The sequence below is a fragment of the Stegodyphus dumicola genome, chromosome 4, assembly GCF_044657685.1.
Source record: "Stegodyphus dumicola isolate Sdum_Otavi_A_Nest chromosome 4, ASM4465768v1".
NCBI classification, from domain to species: domain Eukaryota; kingdom Metazoa; phylum Arthropoda; class Arachnida; order Araneae; family Eresidae; genus Stegodyphus; species Stegodyphus dumicola.
The window spans coordinates 137,290,019-137,311,462 of NC_140771.1; the positions used below are offsets into that span (position 1 = coordinate 137,290,019).

At 32.1% G+C, this 21,444-nt stretch overlaps 1 protein-coding gene across 5 annotated transcripts in view; it reads right to left on the reverse strand.

The window, feature by feature from the left end:
* Window positions 1–253: 253 nt before the first annotated feature.
* Window positions 254–21,444, reverse strand: part of LOC118192157 (alkylglycerol monooxygenase-like) — a 137,564-nt gene continuing 116,373 nt past the window's right edge. For 4 of the 5 annotated variants that reach the window (XM_085815536.1, XM_085815535.1, XM_085815534.1 and 1 more), the window contains exons 7-11: window positions 18,694–18,845; window positions 14,174–14,308; window positions 7,489–7,605; window positions 3,315–3,397; window positions 254–1,816 (exon numbers count right to left, since the gene is read on the reverse strand). In XM_085815536.1, coding sequence (XP_085671662.1) covers window positions 1,609–1,816; window positions 3,315–3,397; window positions 7,489–7,605; window positions 14,174–14,308; window positions 18,694–18,845 — 695 coding nt within the window. In that variant the 3' untranslated portion in view covers window positions 254–1,608. The remainder of the gene's footprint in view (window positions 1,817–3,314; window positions 3,398–7,488; window positions 7,606–14,173; window positions 14,309–18,693; window positions 18,846–21,444) is intronic. The other variant, XM_035363054.2, reaches the window with a different exon arrangement.

A 21,444-nucleotide genomic window follows, 5' to 3' on the forward strand; every position in this document is an offset into this window, starting at 1 on the left:
TTTCCAGGTTTTCTTGCAATTCTTCCTACTGTTTTATTAATTTAAGTTTGCCGAAGCTTATTTCCCTTAATAATAACTGACAAATTTAAAAACAGAATTAAAGTAATTTTCGAATTCGTAAGGCCAGTTTGACGCCCCTTTTCGTGATTCACTTGAGGCAAGTGCCAAGCTCACTTGCCTCACTCTTGTCCCGGCTCTGTCAACAGATATAATTTTAGAAAGCATTTATTAATTTTTAACACTATCACAGAAGTCACAAAATAAATCAATTTAATATAACATCGATAGCTTTGTAGTCAGGTCGATAAGTATAATTTTAACTTTTAATGAAAATAAATAAAATTAATATAGATGCAAATATGCTTAACGAAGTTAAACTTTTAATGAAAATTACATAAAATGTATACCGTAAATATAGACTTGAAACCTACAACTTAATGCAAAAGGGACGATAATGTATTAAACTTTAATTTCCTAATGTAGCTGCTATTTAGATGTATAGCATACAGTACATTTCTACATGGAGAAGTTCAGATTTCCAAATGTAAATATGGAAAATAAAAATAACATGCTAACTCAGAATCAAGTAACTCAGCGTCAAGTTATCTCTGTCAGTCTTTACAACTGAGGAACAATCACTGAATGCTTTGATAAGTTGTTTAGTTCTTTAATATAACATGATCATTTGATGGAACAGTCATCCTTGTACTTTAACTTGAGATGTTCTCTTGAAGCTTTATAGAGAAACTTGCCATTTTAAACGAATTTTGCAATCTACAAAAATCATAGGTAAATTCTGTCACTGGACTCTGAAAACAATAAACTGCTCCCTTCCTTTGAGTAGGAACTTATCTTCTGCAGCCTCTATGGATGGAAATAGAATATCTAAGGTATTTTCAGAGCAAGCAACTGAGTTCACATTAAGACAGAATAACTGTACAGGAAAACATTGAATAATGCGAAGTGTTTTAAAAAGGAAATATGTTACTCTCTGTCACATTGTCTTTTTGGTGTGTGCATAGGAACAATGACACTTCATATAAAAAAACTATGAAGTTGGATACCTTGAAATTTTATCAGACTAAACGCATCGTACTCATGTTCATCAAACTTATGAAACAATGAATATCTGAAATGTCTCCTTTTGTATCAGAAGAGTGCTCCGGTAATAATTTTATCAACTGCGAAAGAAAACTTTCTCTATAAAAGTTTTCATTTTAATTAGTTTAATACCATTTTAAGGTACGATTATTGTTTATATGCTTTAAATCAGCCACAGATAAAAATGTTATATGATTAAAATCTCTTGTTCGAATAGTAAGAAAATCATGACTATATTCTAAAATTCGATTCAAATTTCGGTACCCGTTTCTCATGCTTCTTAATTATTTTGCATGCGAAAGCTGTATTTTTTAATGCTGCTCTTTTTTCAAAGTTCTACGACGTATTTTAAAGTCGTTGAAAGTTTCCAGCATTAGCAAAATTTATATTGGTAATTTAGGAAGAATAACAATTCAAGAATACATTCGAAATGAACAGTAGCTACCAAGAGAAATCTGTTGAAAGAAATGAACAAAGTTGTAATATCTCTCTTGAATCAACCGAAGTTTACTGAGTCTTTTCCTTAGGAGGTTTTCGCAAACTGTAAAATATGAACACACTGATCCACAGTATGATAGATGAGGCAAATATAGCCCTGTTAATGAGCGTCGTAATGTAAGGAACAATACCAAGCACCTGCATCTCTGGTGAAATTATCTTATCCACTACGAAATAGGCAATGCATCTGAGAAATTCAGCTACTGGTCCATAACAGCTGTGGAAGAGAGGAAAATTTTATTAGTGCATTGTACTAAAGCATAGAGGTAACTGAATAAATATACGTATATATCACAACTAATATATAAAACGGAAACACTTTTGCACGCGATTCAGCATATAGCTGGGGTTTGTATCTAAAAGATACAAACGCTAGCAGACGACTCGACTGTAGATTTTGCGTGTAAGTAAGGAGTATGTTGAATTAAGATCTATATCAATAAATGTACCTAATTTCGAGCTTAAATGTAGTCCAGAAGTTATATTAGAAATATTTCTAGAAATGTTGGTGAAGTTTTAATAGGAAACGTAACACCAAATTTGCTTTCTTCACATATGTATTCTATTTAGTGGCTCCAGACACTCATGCAACATGAATTATGGTATCGTAAAAACATGTGATGCAAGCCCCTCATAAATGAAAATGAGAATATCTAAAGATATCAATGAGTAGAAGTTATAAGAATTAGAAGAAATTCTAACGGTGTTCTGATTTTATTTATATCTGCTAAAGTTATGTGAACGTAACAGAAGACTTTAAGGACGGTAGTAACAGACGCACTTTACGAGACTACTATTATTAGAATTATAAAAAGTACTTTATTGGTGTCTGAAAGTGTAATAATTATATCATATTTATATTCATCAAAATATCTAATATAAAGCAGCAACATTTGTTCTATAATATCCATGAATGCGTAAACACAAATTAGTCGCTTAGGCTTCTCAAAATTTCGAGCAATGGAAGTTGTTCGAAATGGAAAAACATCGTCCTCAACCTAGTAAAAGCACATTTGAGAATCACCGCTTTAACTAGCGTTTTATATACTGTGGCAGTATTACATTATCTACCGGAGGAAGGGTCTAACATAACTAGTTAAGTGTAAGATACATTTAAAAAGTTATATTACACCCTCCTTGGTTCCTAGAAGTTTTTAATACTATATTATGTGCCATCATAGGTTATTTGTAGGACAGTGTTTTGCTCTACATTATGATATATTTACTGGATGAAAAAGAAAAAAAAACTAAAGTTCAGTGTCAATAGAGAAAAATTTAAATTTGTAGAATTCCAAATTTTAATATGTAGTTAAGAACAGCGCAAAATAAAATAAAAGATTATAAAAGTTTCTACTTCCATTAAAGTAATATTTCCTAAAGAAATTTCAATAGTAATATTTCCTAAAAAAAAAAAAAAAAAAAAAAAAAGAGAAGGTGCCATTTGATATGGTGCGAAAAGTTAAGAAACATTCAAATTAGCAAAGATGGCTTTCATCCATGTCGTCCAACTTCAAGTTCGTCGGGGGTTATTCTTTATATATGAGATTAAAACGTTAAAATAGACAGGTATTAGTTTCTCCATTGACTGGAATTATGAACGGGAGGTATACAGATATATAGCATGTAAATAAACTGCATGTGGAAATAAGCTATAAATTTTATACAGTAAATGTACATAATTAAAATTAATAAATACAATTTTAAGATTATTCTACCTGTTATCGAGTAAAAACCCTAAAGATATGCAGGAATAAGAAAGCAATAAAGCTATTGCTGCCATAGAAGTCTTGGAAAAAATCTGAAATTGCAAATTGGAAACAAATCACTTCTCAGATTACTTAATTAAATTCTTAGTTTGATTATAGTAAAAAATATTCATAATAGAATTTTATTATGAATGCACAGGATGTAGATATTACAAAAGTTTTGATTTCTTTTTCAAGGGTATTCAACTGTTAGACGTGAAATATTCTTATCACATTAATGAAATCTGCAAAAATTCAAATAGAAGGAAAATGTTATTCTTTCTTATAGATATTTATTTTCGCCGTTTTGACGCAATTTTTATTTTATGGGATCCGCTGATAGAAAATACTCTGTACAGTTACAGAAGAAAGAATTATTATAAATTTTCAACATATTGGTAGGATTAGTGCTGTACTTTCAACAAATCTTAGTTGTAAATTTTCTTTGCGGGTTTTGAGTAATTTTTATAATATCATTTCATCTCGCGCTTTGGAATAGTAACTTTTGTACGTTGCTGTGCAATAGAAAATCTCACATAAATGCTTTCATTACTTGACAATTCAGCACATGACGAATAGGCCAAGCAATTTTTCCACACGATATTTTTTTTTTCCTATTTTGTCATCCAAATTTTTTACTATTTCATTAATGGACAAGACATAAAACAGTTTCTGTTTAACTTAGTATAATAAATTTCAGTGTAAATAAGAAACTTCTGTCTTGATTTGGTTTAATTTATATAAATGTGGCAAAGTACTCGAGGGCTATCTGCCTGAGGTATGCCTTCGTGGAAGACTTTCTAAGGGAAACGGGTGCATACTTTACACATTGGGAAATCCACGAAATTACCCCTGCAGTTGACCCGTTTCACCGGGATTCGAACCCTGGGATCTAAGCGACTTTACCGCTAGGTTGTTGGTGGACCAAATTTCTGTCTTGAAAAGCTGCTATAAAATGTTGTTAACGGGATTAAGCACATGGCTAAAAGCAGAGAAATAGAAAGAAAATAAGTGAGAAAATGTATGTAAGTATGGAAGGTGGGACGTATGCTTTGGCAACTGATAGCTGTGATCTCTTGTTGATATTCTTGTACTCATAAAAAGGAGGTAAGATGAATTAAGGCATTTTTCTGAGGAGTTACTTGTGACCTGAGAAACTGCTTGAGGTTCCAAAGTTGACCATTTTCTTCCCCTTCTATTTACATGTGCACATATTGTCGTGATAATGTATAGTGCAATGCAATGTAGATAGTGCATAGATAATGCAATGCGTAGTGTGCACATTGCACATATAGCATGTGCATGTTGTCGTGATTCCCGTGGGTATAGTACCTAACTTGTTTTAGTGGATCTGTTTCGGGTTTGGTCACAAGTTATTTGTCACATGGCTTGAATTTTGGAACATCTTTTTCATGAGTTGTGAACCGTAAAAAAGAGCAGTATTTGCGGATTGTTGCGACTGCGTTCTAATTATGTAAGCTAAATTTTATTTTGTTTTTGTTGAATGCAATGTTTGAATATTAGAGAATTTCAGAATTTGAGAGAGTGGATTCTTATTTGCCACACCTGTAGATAAACTGCTGTGTTGGCTTACAGCTAATGGTGATAGTACCTATTATTTATCATTAGTTTTTCTTTTTAATATGGCAGTACATCTCTGCACTGAAACTAAAAACTGAATTGAAGTATTTGTAGGTAAACAGACAAATGCAAAATCATGAAAAATTTGAAAATAGCAATGGAATGCATGTTTGGTTCAAAATTGGTTTTGCGAATCTGTTTACTATACAGTTAGAAGTCCTTTCTCAAGTACAGTACTTTTGACAAAGAAAACGTTTCAATAAATATATCCTTTTTTTAGAATAAAAATCTGCGTTGTTATTTGCAAATTATAAAGCCGGATTTCTTAAAAATATATAAAACTAACTATGAAATCAGAAACTCTACTAGACTAAAATTAATAAAAATATAAATGATTATAAGAATTCCTGTCTAGATAGAGTTAAAAAAAATAGCTAGTACCGTATACATGTTTAAGTAAAGGGGAATACTCATATTAAAATTCTTGCATTTCAAATTAAATTAAAAAAGCTAATAAAGTAAAAATGCAGTCTGAAGTCTAAATAAATTCCAATTTACAAATTCGTAATTTTTAAGTAATATTATTATTTTTCTATTTTAAGAAGTTTTAGATTTTTTTTACAAGTATTAAAAGTTGAATAGGCTTGGAAAAATTGCTTTACTAGCAATGGCCAATAGTAGTGGATATGCAGAGAATTGAGATAAAAATTTATAATGATAATTAAAGCCATATGAAGAAAGTTACATTAAAATGAACAATTGAAAAGCTAATGAAATAATACTGACTCTTCAGGAGGAATCAGCTTATTTCACATTCCTTCCAACTGTACAGACATCGTGTTTGGTCCTTTCTATGCATATAGAAGTAAAATTAAATGTAAATATTTCATTCCCCAAACTTAGCATACTTATATGCATATGAAGAATTCCCCTACACGATGTAAATTAATTTTAAATTATTTGGAATGAAAAACTTTATTTAAATGCAAAAATACTTTTAGAACAAAACCTACGTATCGAATCAATGAGATATGCAAAACATGTAAAGATGTGAAAATAAAACATTATAATGCAAATGTAAATAAAAGACGTATACTTAATATATCAAAAATATTCAGTTAAATGAAATGTCAAATTTAAAAATGAACTTGCGTCTGCACTGCTCTCAATGATGCGCTAATTTTTTTTTTTTTTTTTTTTTTTTGGGTCCATGGATACAAGTGTTCGCGTATCCTCATCTAGAGCATAGAAGAATACCTAGAATCTAAAAGCTTAGAGAATTTCCAAAAGAAAATTTCAATTTGCGGAGAGAATACATCCTCAGATTTCTCATGCCTAATGTTCATTCCTAATTTTCTTACTCCATATTTATGCCTTACGATTATACTTCTAGTATTTATTTCAATGTGTAAGTAGAATTATGCATAGGAAGGAAAATGTTTTAACGAATTCATGACCTGAGCAGAAAAATCTAAATATAGCTGCTTTAAAATGGAGGCCATGTTATATGTTATCTTGGAATAGTACAAGGCTTTTAATGTAATGAAGTGCATTGAGTAATAGGACTTCGAAGAGATATTTCCTGTGTTCGTTGCAAAATAAATTGCCTATGATCATTAATGATTTTAAGTAGTACTTTCGTGTTGCATTTACATGGGTTTGCTGATGAAGTACACGTATGCCAGTGAACCAAGCAATGCTTTCTCATGTTGTAAAGAAGTCTCTTTACATAATATTATTAATTTCTCACTTTAAATTTTGAAAATCAAAGGCTTGCTTTCAAATAGGATTACATCGAATGAAATGGATTTTTCTTTTCTTTCTTAGTATGTCAGCAGCCTTTCAATACATCTGTGAATGTCAAAGAGACAATATTTTAGTTAACAGAGAAAGTTTAGATGCCTTCATGAACATCAATTTTCGGTATTTTTTGAGAAACTTCCAATCACATTCCTATTTTACATTACTTTATGAGGTTTACCTTGATCTGATAAAAGTTAATCAGTCAAAACCCCTAACAGACGTAAAGCAAATTATCGCTATGCTTGAAAGTAACTACAAAGTCAGGTAAAGGTTTAAAGAAACCTTTTTATTTGAAAAGACCTTAGAACATTAATGCATATTTTTGTGGCAATACAATTAAATGCATCTCGTAGGGAGGCAACTAAATGTGAACTATCAAATTCAAATTAAAACGTGGGCTAGATGTAAAAACTATACAATTTAAATCTTACTTAAGCTGGTTCAGTAACTCTACTGACGTGACAAATTCAAACGTCGGCAACTATGCAGTGCAAAGCCGAATAATTGCAAATGATCAGAGCTGGCATGAAATAAGCATAGCGTGCATGTGCAGCCCATAAACACGCTCTCAATCCAGATACAATAGTTTAAATACTAGCTAACCTCATTTACATTCTAGGCAGGAAAGAGAAAGGGGAAATTATAAATATCAGGTTAATTTAAATAATAAACTTATAACTTCATATCTAATTAATTCTTTGAACAAAAAACCAAATGTTTTATCAAAATACAAATAACAGTATCATTTTTCTAAACTTACTATCATATTCAAAGCAAACATCAGGTAAGCGTGTACAAGCAGACTGAAATGAATCAGTGTATAGTATTTGCACCACAAAGGCATTTGGGGATCATATTTTACAAAATGAGGAGCAGGCTAAAGAAATGAAACAAAACAATTAATTTTCGCAGTTAATTGCTTATTTTACAAATGACAACAACATTGTAATAATTAATTAACAGTTTTCTAAAATTATACAAGTAATATAAAGGAAATGTAAAAAGAAAACGTAATACAGAGATTTTCTGCTTTCAGCTAGATATTAAAATGGAAGAAAATATTTTAGACTATAACAGTTCTATGGAAAATAATAAAACGATCTGTCAGATTATTACAACGTAGATAGTAATATCACAACTGATGCTCTTTCCTAAAAACAAGTTATGAACGTAGGACAATAAACTATCAAATTTTATTTTACAGAAACTAGCATATGAACAATAATCTGCATAAAAAAGATGACCTCTTTTATGCAGATTACACTGAACCTCTTTTTTTTTTTTTTTTTTTTTTTTTTTTTTTTTTTTTTTGATGCATTTTGGGAAAATCAGTCAGTTTCAGAGGACACAAATCTTTTCATATGAATAAAAAGGAATAATCTAAATAGCAACAAAAAATTCAGTTGCAGCAGATCTTTTTTCTGCTAAAAGATCCTTTTCTTACTGTAAAATACGCATAAAATCAAGAAGTTTTGTGACTGATTCAACTTCTTTATATTCTTAAATATAAGAACAGAGAGTTGAAAGTATATACACTGCGAAAAAAAAAGTGGGGGGGGCAGTTCTATAGCTCCCGTTCTACTGGGCCGATTGACGAAATTCAAATTGCGTTTTTCATGTCTCGAAAGCGCGACTTTCTTATATATTAGATTTATATATAACACTACTCTAACATAGGTATTTTGACACAAAATCGGACTTTTTCCGAAATAACATACCAATTTTTTTTTTCATATTTCGGTTCTATGACTCAAATTATGCCAACTGCCAAATTTTGTAAAAATCGCGCGAGTAGATTTTAAAAACATAGCTCTCAAAATTATAGCTTAATTTAATTTGATATATATTTATTAATATCTCTTTTTTTATCAAACTTACTTCATTCCTTCTTCCAGAATTCGCAATTTTTGTTTAATCCAAATATATTTTCCACATTTTTTATGATTTATTTTTTAAATTTGCATTTTCAAATATTTTTTATAAATTTTGTCGGAAAACATTTTGTATTATACCTATAAAATTTTTAACATCATCTTAAAGTAGATGCACTTCTAGGCACACGTGCAAAAAATTAGAGTTTTTTATTCAAAATATTCTATGATATACATGAATTTACATATTGGAGGGTTTTGAAATTTGGCATCGTGTTTTTCAGCGATAATAACACCAAACGATAATTCACACTTTGTTAAAATTATTTGAAAGTATGAACGATAGCTTTTTTCCGCTTGTCTACAATGAAAAAAAAGAAAAGGAAAATAGGTTGCTATAAATTAAGAAGTTCGCCAAGTAAATTATACTTGCCAAAAACTGAAAAAAATACGCCAAGATAAATTTTTGAATTTCTTCGTAAATATTGCACCAAATTTTACAAAATTTAATATTTAGGCATAATTTTGAATCATAGAATCGAAATATGTGAAAAAATTGGCATGTTATTTCAGAAAAAGTCGATTTTGTGTCAAAATACCTATGTTAGAATGATGGTATATATAAATCTAATATATATCCTAAGTAGCGCTTTTGAGACATGAAAAACGCAATTTGAATTTCGTCAATTTGCCCAGTAGAACGGGAGATGTAGAACTGTCCCATTTTTTTTTCGCCGTGTACAGTTAGATAGATGCAAGGAGCTGATGCCTGTGTGGCTTAATTACTGAGTGTTTGAAACAGCATATTACGTTTAAATTAAAAACAAAAGAGGAATAATTTCTTTAATGTCTACTTATTTTCTGAGTAGTTCCCGGATTTATCTCTACGCTTATAAGTCAGATTTACAATACTAGTGATTGCTGATGCACTGTAAGAGGTTAGGGTTGAACTTCGTGTTTTTCGATTTACCGCTTAGCTATTATATTAGAGCTTCAAGATATTTCTGAGATTTGCACTGTTCTTGATGACTGGATTTGAATGTGCTAATAAAATTGACAATTGTCGATAAAAAAGTTAAAATTTACAAATCGAGTCACAGAATTAAAAAAAAAAAAAAAAATGCTACTTTTCTATTAATCAGTTAGCATTTTTCAACTTATTGTTTCTTCCTTTCTTTGAAAAATGTAACGCCCCATAAGAATTTTTAAAAATATTCATAAAGCTCGGTATAAAAAACTTCTTTTCATTACTAAATCTATGCAATCTGTCTGAAACCTCTCAAGGGTGAATTAATGAAAACTAGAGAAGACTTTAGATAAACGTTTTAATGCTTCAGATGTTCTACATAGCCTCTCCCACTTGAGGGCAACGTTCATACAACGACATGAAACTGTCAGAACATTTCTGCTTGTGATGCTATTCAACTTGCGTACCGTTTTGGCTTGAATGTTGGCTACTTCGTTATTGTATTGACTGCTTATGTGAAGTTTGAATGTCGGGAGTGAAACAAAGTCACTTGGATCTAAAGCGAGTGAATATGAAGGGTGGGTTAGAACAAGCATATGTTTTTTCGCTAGAAACTGCACCACAGTACCAGCCGCGGGAACGGGGCAATCGTCGTGCAGCAAGATGAAATCCTTCTGTATACATCGTTTCGGACAAACCCTGAATCCTCTTGTACAACTGATCTATGACACTCAGATAAAAGTAGGAATTTGCAGATGTCTTTTGGGAATAAATTCTCTGTGAAAAATGCCGTGAGCATCAGAAAGGCGATGAGCATTTACCTTTGATTTTGTCACTCGCACGTTCTTTGGTCTTGGCGAACCATCACCGATCTATTTCCCAATTTGTCGTAGGTTCGTACTGGTAATATCAAGTCTAGTCGCAATTGATGACTTTTTTCAAAGCAGAATGATCCGTGTTTTTCATTTCAGTCAACTTGCAGCAGACATCCACGCAATCTTGATGTTTTTGTTTCTGCTCGGGAGTCAAGGAGTGCGGAATAAACTTTGCACACACTTTTCTCTTCATCAAAACATTCCAGAGAATGTCGTAATATTTGATTTATTTATGTTCAGCTCTTCAGCGATAGCTCTGCATGAGAGATAACGGTCGTATTTCGGAAGATCGCGAATTTTCTCAATGATTCCGTCGCACGAACTTGTAATAGGACGCCCTGTTCTATCATCGTCCTCGAGCGACACATGACTCCTTTAAAAAGTTTAAACCAATCAAACACTCGTGCATAACTTGAATATTAATCGCCAGAAGCCTTGTGCATAGACTCAAATGCCTCCGTAGCCGTTTTCCCGACTAAAGTGTGAAACCGAATTACTGCTCATTACTCCAATTGCGAACAAATGACTGACCGCATACATATATGTTATTTACAGTCACGCTGGCACCGTAGTTACCGGGCTGACGACGCTTATATGCCGGCTGTTTAGTTAAAAAAAAGGGGTAGGAAATTTCCTAAACATGAGAATAACTTCGAAAGCAAATCTAAGGCAAAGTGCCGAGTTTAGACAGCTATTCGCGTATAAAAATAACGAATGCGATACTTTTAGCGAATTGCTCAAATTAAAAGTCCTGCTATTTTATCATTTCAGTTTGTAATTTATAACAGCGGAATAGCATAATCTCAGCATTTTCCAATTACTGGAGAAGGAATAAAAAATAACTCTGAAAATTTTGAAGCTTGATAAAATTTACATGAAATAAAAGGCCATGTTTTGCGTTCTTACTTCAGCATGATTTCCAGTTTAATCTGTTGTTAAAGTAACTTTTCTTGCTTCTTCACAGGAGAATCGCATAATTTCCAGTTGTTTCTATTTGAGCTTCCTTTGTTAGGAACATTCGACATCTCATTTTATTTAATTTTCATTGTTCAAAAATAAAAATTTCATCTTTTTAGCACATAAGGTATAGTTTTTGTTTAATTTTGTAAGACAACTCTATTCTCATGTCTTCCTTTTCCAAGATTTCCCTTTACCGTATTTTCTCTCGTATCCCCCCCCCCAACCCTGGTATTTAGCACCAGTTTCTGAAAATTAAAAAATTACTCGCGTAATTTCCTCTTTCTCAATGCATTTCGAAAATGACCTCCCCCTAAATTAAAAAATAGTTTCCTCCACGTAGTGATTGTTTCCGTCTTGCTAACAAAGACAAACTGTCACGAACTATCTACGAAGGTCACGCCGTACCTTTCCCTTCTAACTGTTAAAATTCATGGCAGCCTAATTTATGAACTGACCTGTGACAGCGAAGTAAACACTAACAGTTTCGCCAAGTCAGACGCCATAATCATCTTCTTTAATTATTTATGGATGATTTGAGGTCTAAGGAGTAGCAGAAACAACATTAAGAACGCGCGAGATTCAAGTTATAGTGAAATAGAAATGAAGATTTAGTATTAGATATTATAAGGTTAATATTACTATGTATTTTACTGAAATGTAATTTTCTTTGAAAGAAATAACATTGCAATTGTTACCTATATTTTATCTACGGCTACTTTTCATTTGTTTTGTTCTTCACGTAAAGGCTTACCTTGAAAATTAAATTATTCATGTAAGTTTCTCCTCTAGGTTTTTGGACGATAAAAACCAGTAAAAAAAGGGGAGGGAATAATGAGGAAAGAAAAACGTTATTAAAAAAAAACATTCATTGAAAATTACTCGTAATTCTCAGAGAGATATTTACTTCCTCTTTCAAATGTTTTCGTTCATTTTTTGATTTAATTCTTTTTTTGAATAATAAGGCTTTGAGGCAGTGAAATTTTTCAGTGCTTTCTATATGAGGTGCCCTGCAGTTATGTGCAGAACGCTTTAGAAAAGAACTAGTGCGTCACATTATTTTAATATCGTACCTGAATATTTGAATAATATTTGAATAGCCCAAGTTTGATATAATCTCCTCGCTGAAATGGCAACACTAGACAGACTATAATCAATTTTCAAACATGGCTTGGATACTTATATTAGTAATTCACGATTTAAAACTGTATTCTGCTCAGCATATCCATTATTCTATTAAACCAATAAACTGTTTGATTTACTTCCAGGAAGTTAAAATACAGAAAGCTCATAATGCCCTACCAAATACATATTGTGACATTTTGTCTGTATAAAAGCGAATTCTATTACGCAACCAATGTCACTGATTGTCGCTTGGCCAAAGTTCTCTTGCTGTTCCCTTTTTTTAGACTAATATTTTTATTTAAGTCTGTATTTTATCTCAAGCTTAACATTTTGATTAACGGAGGAAAGACATTTTGCTGACGCATTTATATCAAAAAGCATGTTTTCAGTAGTCGAGTTAACTAACAAACACTGTTTAATGCGCACTGCTGTGTAAGTGCATCCAAAAGTTTCAGTGCCACACTGAAAAGTTTTGGCTGTACCGGTAATGTTTCACTTAAATCTTTGACTACTTAACACTCCACTCATAACAATATGATTAAAATTTGAGACTGAAATCTTTCTGGGCTCATATTTTCAGTGACAACACATTTTCAAATCACAATACTACTAAAATCTGCAGACGACTTCATTTGCAAGATTTTAATTTAGTAATGAAGTAAGGATATTATGCACATTTTTCTTTTGTTACCTGGCGTCATTCAAGTAATAAACCAAATGCATTTCAAAGAAACTACCCAACTACTTAAGGGGTTAAATTAGGTTCGAAATTTAGCTAAATTAATCAAAATGAATCTTAATACAACAAATTATGTTCTATAATCATATTAAAACGAATTAAGTTTGCTAAATTTTTAAATACAAATAGATTTAAATAAAAATGCATTGTCATTGCAGAAACTTTTACACAGTCGAATATCAACGGCATCCCAATAAGAATGATATTATTTTAAAAAGAAATGTCAACCATATTTAAAGTTTTCTCACTGTCACTAATTTTTGTTTGTGTTCAGTAAGCTGCAACAATTTATCGTGGCTAAATACTCGCTTCAAGAATGTTTGTTAAACATTTATGAGCATAAACATTCTTTTGTGAATCCTCAATGCTCACTTTGCGAAGGCTATGGTCCCCTTAACCTGTCTTCTGTGTTTACTATTCATGGAATCGTTGAAACCTTTGAAAGGAATTTTACTCTTAGCGATGTGAAAGCATCAACAAGATGTCGAAATGCTAGAATTCTTTATAACATTGCTGCTGTATGAGACTGTGCTTAGAAGCTCTAAAATTATTGGTTTCTCGTCATGTTCAAAAATTAAAGTTCATAAACACAACAACTTGGCGTATTTTTCAAAAAGACATGAGTCTACACTCAATGAATTAATCTACTAAAATTGTATTACACCAAAGCCTCTAGATCTTCGCAACCGCCGTAAATTTGCTGCTTGAGCTTTCGCTGGTGTCGAGATGGGCCCTTAAATAATATTTTATTCAAAAAATGTAAAATGCTTGAATCTGAAATAGGTTTTATTTTATTTCATTTTAAAATCACATTCTTATCTCAGTGTAATAGACAATAAAATTTGCTGTATAATAATAGTACAAATTATAAAATTCAGAATTTCCAATGGAAAATATTTTAGCGTTCTTACCTCAGGTATTTCTTCTATATCACCACACCATGGCTTTCCAGGTGACCAACCTGGACCTTTGAATATTACAGATAGCTTATTGTTGATACCTTCATATTCCCAGAACTTTTTCCATATTGTAAAGAAGGGACGAGTCTATAAAATATTTAAATTTATTCTTAGGACTATTTGTTGTGATGTGTCATTAAATTATTTTAATCCTTTCTTCAGCAAGAATAGCATAAGGAAAATACGCATAATTGTGTAAGAGGGATGGGTTTTTGTCTTTAATCAAAAGAACAGTTTGAGAATTTTATTTAAAACAGTGTTTGAATTTATGTGATCAGCGATGAGATACAACATTCTGGTGGTAGGAGATACTAATAATCACCTTTAGTTACCACATTGCAGAATGTGGAATATGCAACCTGAAAGAAAACGCACAAGCAAATAGATATTGTTTTAACGTCTAAGTATTTCTCATAATTTTATTTTTTACGTGTATTTATTTTTCCATACTTTTTATATTTGCATAAATATTCTTGTTTGGCAAGACTACGAGAAGAAGCCTGTATACAGAATTTATGACTTATTTTTTTTTTCTAAATAAAGCAGAAACTGATAAAAAAAATAATTGCTTTTAGTTTTAACAAAGTCCTGATGTTCCACTTCCTTGAGTCGGCCGTTACAGAATACTATATTTGTTTGACGAAAATATTTAGCAAATTAAGCAATAAATTTGCAAAGTTCCATTATGTTAATCTAACCAGTCATTATGATTTAGATCTTTGCTGTCACTTCTCCTTTCTGTTTCCCTTCCAGAATACAGATCAGGCTAAGAGTATTTATGGTGAGGTTTTTCGGATTGCAACAATCCGAAACTAAGAGCGTATTTCTGTCTCTCGAGGCCACATTATTAGGTTTCGACCATCTCTGTTAAGATTATAATTCTTCGCCTTTGCATTATAGCTGCCGAATTTTAAATTGTTACGCCTTGGCCTTTGGTAAGCTTACTGAAATGCAACCTCTAAAGGTCTGTCACATAAAATATGCATGAACTGGAATTCTCTAGAGAAAGAGGGAGAAAATCTTATATACTCCGCCTTTTAAAGGGTGATTGAGGATGCGGGGACCCAATGGCAGAATCTTGGTGGTCATGAATTATCGTCTAAACCACCCTTTCGTCAGCCTTTTAGCTGTATGTTTAGGATCGTTATCCTGATAGAAAGTGAATTATTTTACATTCCAAGTTTTCTTGTAGATGATTCAGATTTCAACTAAGAATATTTATAGATTTATACCGATGCGTATTACCTTTTATGAAAACAAAATTTCCTATTCCAGGGACAGCAAAGCATCCCCAAACCATTAGATCTCAACTCCTGTGCTTAGCGTGTAACACTTTTTTTCGTATTCAGGCCTTCATTGGGATTCCCATAATAATTCGGACATCGCATCCAAATATATTAAATTTTGACTCGTTTTCCAACATACCATGGATTTTGAGAGCGCCAGACATATTTTCCTTGTTTATTGATTAAATTGACAAAGGATTTCCTTCCTGCCGATCACCCGCTGTATCGATTTACCATAATAACTCTTTTCACTGTTCTTTTACGTCCATGAAATTTTTACAGCACTAATTTTTCTGGTTTGTTCGACTTTTCTTAATGTAAATCTCCGATTTAGTGTTATTTTGAAATGCATTCCACATTTAAGTGTATTTTGAAAATTCCAGAATATTCCACATTTTAGTGTATTTTCCAGATCTTTAATAATATCAGAAATTATTAAACGCTTTACCCTAAGAGGCTTTTGATATCTTGAACACTTTTGCCGTTTTTAAAATGAACTTAAACGGAAAATATGTTTAATTTCTAACGGAATTTGCCGTTAATTTATAGCGTCTTGCCATTTCACTTCAGACGTGGAACTGCAAATATATTTTGTTAAAAATAAATAACAATTACCAAATGCTGACGATGATCCTTATAATGTATTTTCATTTGTAACAAATAATTATGACAAAGAAAGCCGTCTTCCAAAATATCTCAGTAAAATTTTCCGAGTACCTGAATTATTATGCGAGTTACTGATTAGCACGTTTTGGATAAATTATTTTATTATTCAAAATATTTTGATACTGTTTATATCAAAACGAGGAAGTCTTAAAATGAAGAAAAAATAGCATATTAGAAAACAAATTTGGTGTGGTGTATTTAATCATGGGAAAGCACACTAGGGCTATCTGCCTAAGGGGAGAGATGCCTTCGTGGAGGACTTTCTAAGGAAAACTGGCTCGTATACGCGTTACACATGGGGAAAACCACGAAAACACCCATGCAGCCAGCCCGGTCACGGGATTCGGACCTCGGACCGAATAGCTGTTTCGCTATTTTGTCGGTTTTATATTTAAAAATGTATACTTTCACAGAATTCTGGATATTTTAAATCTATTTCGTCGCAAATAAAACTTTGATGAAAATTTTAAAAATATCTAAGAATTTATGTATAAGATCACACAGTTTTTTAAATCACTCAATATTACGAGCACTAAAACGGCTTCGATTAGGCAGTTATTGAGAAAGTACACGTAAGACCCTAAGAAAGCGATTTCTCTTTAAGTGAAACTAGGATTTTGAAGAAAACTGCCTCATATTTCCGTTATATCTGGAAAGAACCACAGAAATCTCTATTAATATAAAATTGAGTCCTTTATGAACTACTAGTATTGCAAGCCTTTGATCGCTTGCTTTTAACGGACCGAACATTATATTTAATCCTTTTCCTTTTAAAACTGAATATGTATTTGCTTGAAAATTGTTTCAGAAATTTGCAAGCTGAAATATGCTTTGGGTGTTTTGCTTTCGGAAGAGGTTTCGAACTCGCAACAGGAGTCTTCAACGATCTGACTTTTGCGTTGTCAGGTAGTACATAAAATAATGAATGTGAAGTTTATTATACACATCTTGAACATTTATCATATATACGAAATTAGTACGCATAGCAGAGTTTATTAAGTAATATAAAATAAAGCTTTTGTTTTATTTTCATAGACATTTTAAAAAAGTTTTAATGAATTAATTCCCCATTTTACCTTTCATTTCACAACTTCTGACATAATTGTAATAATGATGCACAACAACAATAAGCCGAAAATGATAGTTGACTATTTCTCTTCTCAAGCTTAAAGCTTAAGCTATCATAAGGTATTTACAAAAATAAAATCATTTTAAATACGTTCATGGGACATCGGAATGTTAAATATGAATAACTTTTAGAAAGGCAAGCATTTTATTTTTATCAGGTAATGAATTATAGTTTATAAACTTTTATTTTACTTTGAAAACGCTTAGTAACGATGAATTCATATTAGTGAAATGAGAACCTAGAGCAGTATTTCCCTGAATATCATAAGCGTTGCATTTGCAAAGCATAATAAAATTAAATATGCTAACTGCTACCGGAAGAGAAGAAAACGTAGGTTTGTTACTTCTTCAGTGTATACAGCGTGGAGCCGTGATGTCTTCCAGAATTCCTTTCTGAAATCTACTTATTGTCTTTCTAAGGGCAGGGTCTTTGCTGTGCCTGACGATGCTTGATAAATCCAACCTTTATTTTTTCTTGCGAAATAGAATATATTCCCATGCTGCTAGTAAGCATTCTTTTCCCCATATTCAAATCGGAATTCATTGGTGACTACGTAAAATTTCTGAATTTTTGTGTTTCATGTGTGGCAGCCGTATCCTGATTTTTCGAGACATTTTTTTAAAATTTTCATTTATCGTTGCATTACATTTTGTTCTTAGAGATATTTTCCTAAAATTTATGAGGAGTTACCATTTTCTCAGGTGCATATTGTGGTGGTGTAACTGGTAGCATGTCTGATAAGCAGTCAGGATATCTGTGTTCAAGCGAGGTCGTAGCAGTTTCTTACGCATATTAGCTTAAGGGAGGGATAATATATATCAGAATAGATTTCTGATCCTGTGTCGTAAATCGCATCCACGAAAAATGCATTTCAGTTTTAAATGCTACCAATTCCAAAATAAAATAATCCTTTCGAAAATTAAATCTGATATTTCTAATTTTTCAGATGAACTGCTAGGATCTTCCTGAAGTATATTTAACTTATTTTTACTTGTTTGCAGCTAATAATGTTTGTTAAGAAAATTTTAAAATAAGTTAACTGTTTATCGGATTAAGAATATTTGCGCTTTTCATTTAAATACTTGTTCATTAATTTCTGAAAAGTAATTCCGAGTCTCATTATTTCCTTCATTCTGTCGATTTGATTCTTAATACTTCCACCTTGTTTTTACATGCCAGCGCTGGTATTTGTTTTCAAATGGCCTGCCACTTTTTTTACTTAATGTACAAAGAATAGATTAACTGCACTGATAAATAATTCCCACACTAAAAATTTACTCTTACTAATAGAATCGCTTAGAGTTATAAATAGTAATTATTCCGAGCTATAATCATTATGATCTAAGAAGAAACGATATCTCATCTTCTTCCACTGAAAAATTTTGACTTACCTGTACAACTAGGGGATTGAATGATTTCATTTGAGTTGTAATTCCATACAGTGGTTTCTCCTGCTCATTTTCCTCTTTGAATGTTCCAAAAAGACGATCCCAGATAATGAAAAAGCCGCCAAAATTCTTGTCTACGTAATGCCTGTTACGTCCTACCAGACCAATACGAAAAAGAATATTGACATTAGGAGATATTGCAATATATTGATTAAAACCTCTTCCTGGACTTATATTATTCAAAATGGATCCACACTAATTATATTACATCAAAATCTTAAGGAAGTAGCTGACTTAATAGCTAAATGATTCGTGGGCAATAAAATTATGATTTATGTGATACCGTGTTTTTAATTGGTATCATTATATCTAGTTAGTTTTTCCGGTTTAAATATTGAGGAGAAAGATGTCTGTAATTGAAGCTCGATTAGAACATATTGCTACAGTTTCATGGGGGAAAAACATATTTTTCCCTTAGAAGTTTATAAAATCCAGCCTAAATTCTAAGTGAATGAGCTCTTGCAGAGTCTAAACCTAAAGCAAAGAAAACTTACAGCAATCAGATTCTTGCATTGAAAAATACTAATAAATCAATAAGTTCTAACAAATCTCACTTATTTCTGCTTATGGCTCTACCATGATCTAAATTCAAACTTAAGAAGTACTCTGTTCTCAAAGCAGTTACAAGTAAAAACGTCGCGGACAGCACACCATAAGAGGAAAACATCATCATATAAAACATAATGAAAAAAAAACGCGGTGAGGAAACATCGCAGTCCTAAAACAATGTGGTACAAAACATCGAGGTAGAAAACAAAACGGCGCAAAACTTCGCAATTTAAAATATCATCGTACAAAATATCGTGAAAAAAGAATTGTCTATCGAGAAGAGAAAGCGCAGACACATTATTACATGATGATAGTGCCGCAGATGTATTATCACTTGACAGCGTATATCTGATATGCAGCAAGATGCAGGTGCAATTTGAGGACAAAATTATAAGGTTATTAATTTCCATTTAATAAGAAAATGTATAGTAAAATTATTACCAGAAATTTAAAAAATTCAAATTATTACCAATTTCAAATTAATTAACAAGCTGGGCTTACTTTCAAGTTATAAAGTTCGTTAATTAAGAATTAATCAAAGTTTTACAAAATATGAGATAAATCTTAAAACAAATTTGAAATTCAAAATTCGGGCTTTTAGGTACACATATTCGGGTGGAGGACAAGGTTATTGAAAATTTGACGGCTTGAATTACCATGGTTTTTTTCACAGTGTAAGGCACATACACACATACATGCAGATGCTTCGATAAGATTTGGTTGAAACAATTTGAAAAGTGAATCAACCATCTAAAGTGAACCATCATTATAGTGATACGCCTTAAAATTCCGTTTCAAAATTAATAACCCCTTTTGAGACTTTTGTTTTTGTAAAAAAATAAGCTCAAGAGCTTTTACGCATCAAGAAGGCCTCATGACATTCTTTTCACATTCTCTACATATTTGAAAATTTGGTGGGAAGTGAAGATGCCTTGTAACGATCGAATGATATGGCAGCCTGTTCAGGCAAGATTAGAGCTACGTGGGTAAGTTAACATGTCCCAACTAACGTCCAGTAATTTTTCCCGAGTGATTAAAGCAGTATAAAGTCTGGCGTTATCACGATGAAAGGTAATGTTATTGCTATTGATGAATTGTATCCGCTTATAGGTTAGTTATTTCCTCAGTCTAGCCAAGAAACAGAGATCTACATTTATAGTATTGTTGCATCCTAGTAGATTATATTTTTGATATCCTCCCATATACTTAAATCTTTCTAGAATGCAGTCCTCCTTTTGAGGTTGATGGCACAATTTTGCAGTTCGGTACATAATCCTTCAGTATTACTGTCTAATACATATTGCTCATCTTCCGTTGCAATTCATTCCTAAACTTGTTTATTTCTACAACGAGGAAACAAAGAAACAAAGAAACACTGGTAAAAACTGTTTTCTCGTTTCTTCTCAGGAGGCTAGCAAGGAACCCCCACTGATGGAACTTCACAATAAATACCCCAGATGCCTGCATCCGTATTTCGACTGCTGTTCTGTGTAACAACGGTGTTTCTACTAGTGTGTGAACTATTGGATACTTTTCATTTTAAATGCGATCATGTAGAACTCTATATGAAGCCACTGATGGATGTTCAGAACGTGACTGATCAGAATGCCATCTGTCTCCAAATCACAATTTCTGTACTCAGAAACGACATGTGCTATCGTTAACTGAAGTATCTCCAAAGCTTTGATAAGTGATGCGATGCTCCTCTGGACCTGCTATTTTAAACCATTTAACGTATGAGTTTCTCCGATAAACTCAACACCTTTGTATGCTGTATTGTCTTACATTTCGTTGATAAAAAATTCGAGTCATTCAGAGTCAAATGCTGTCAGATTGAGGCAAAAGTTATCCAATCGCAGTTTCCATGTATTAAACAGATAGAACTTTTCCGCATGCTCCATACGTGGAGAAAACCATGAAAATATTTGTGCTATTAAATATTTATGCTTAATACCTGTTCACAGGGACTAGAATCCCTTGAGATGTCACGAGTAATGCATATCGCCATAAATAAAGAGAGCAAAACTTAATGCGCAAAAAACAAGCAGGGAGTAAAACATAGCCGAATAACTTTAATAAACCGACTTTGATAACAACGGATTAGTAGCAATTTATGTGCAACGAGACACAAATATATCTAAGCCT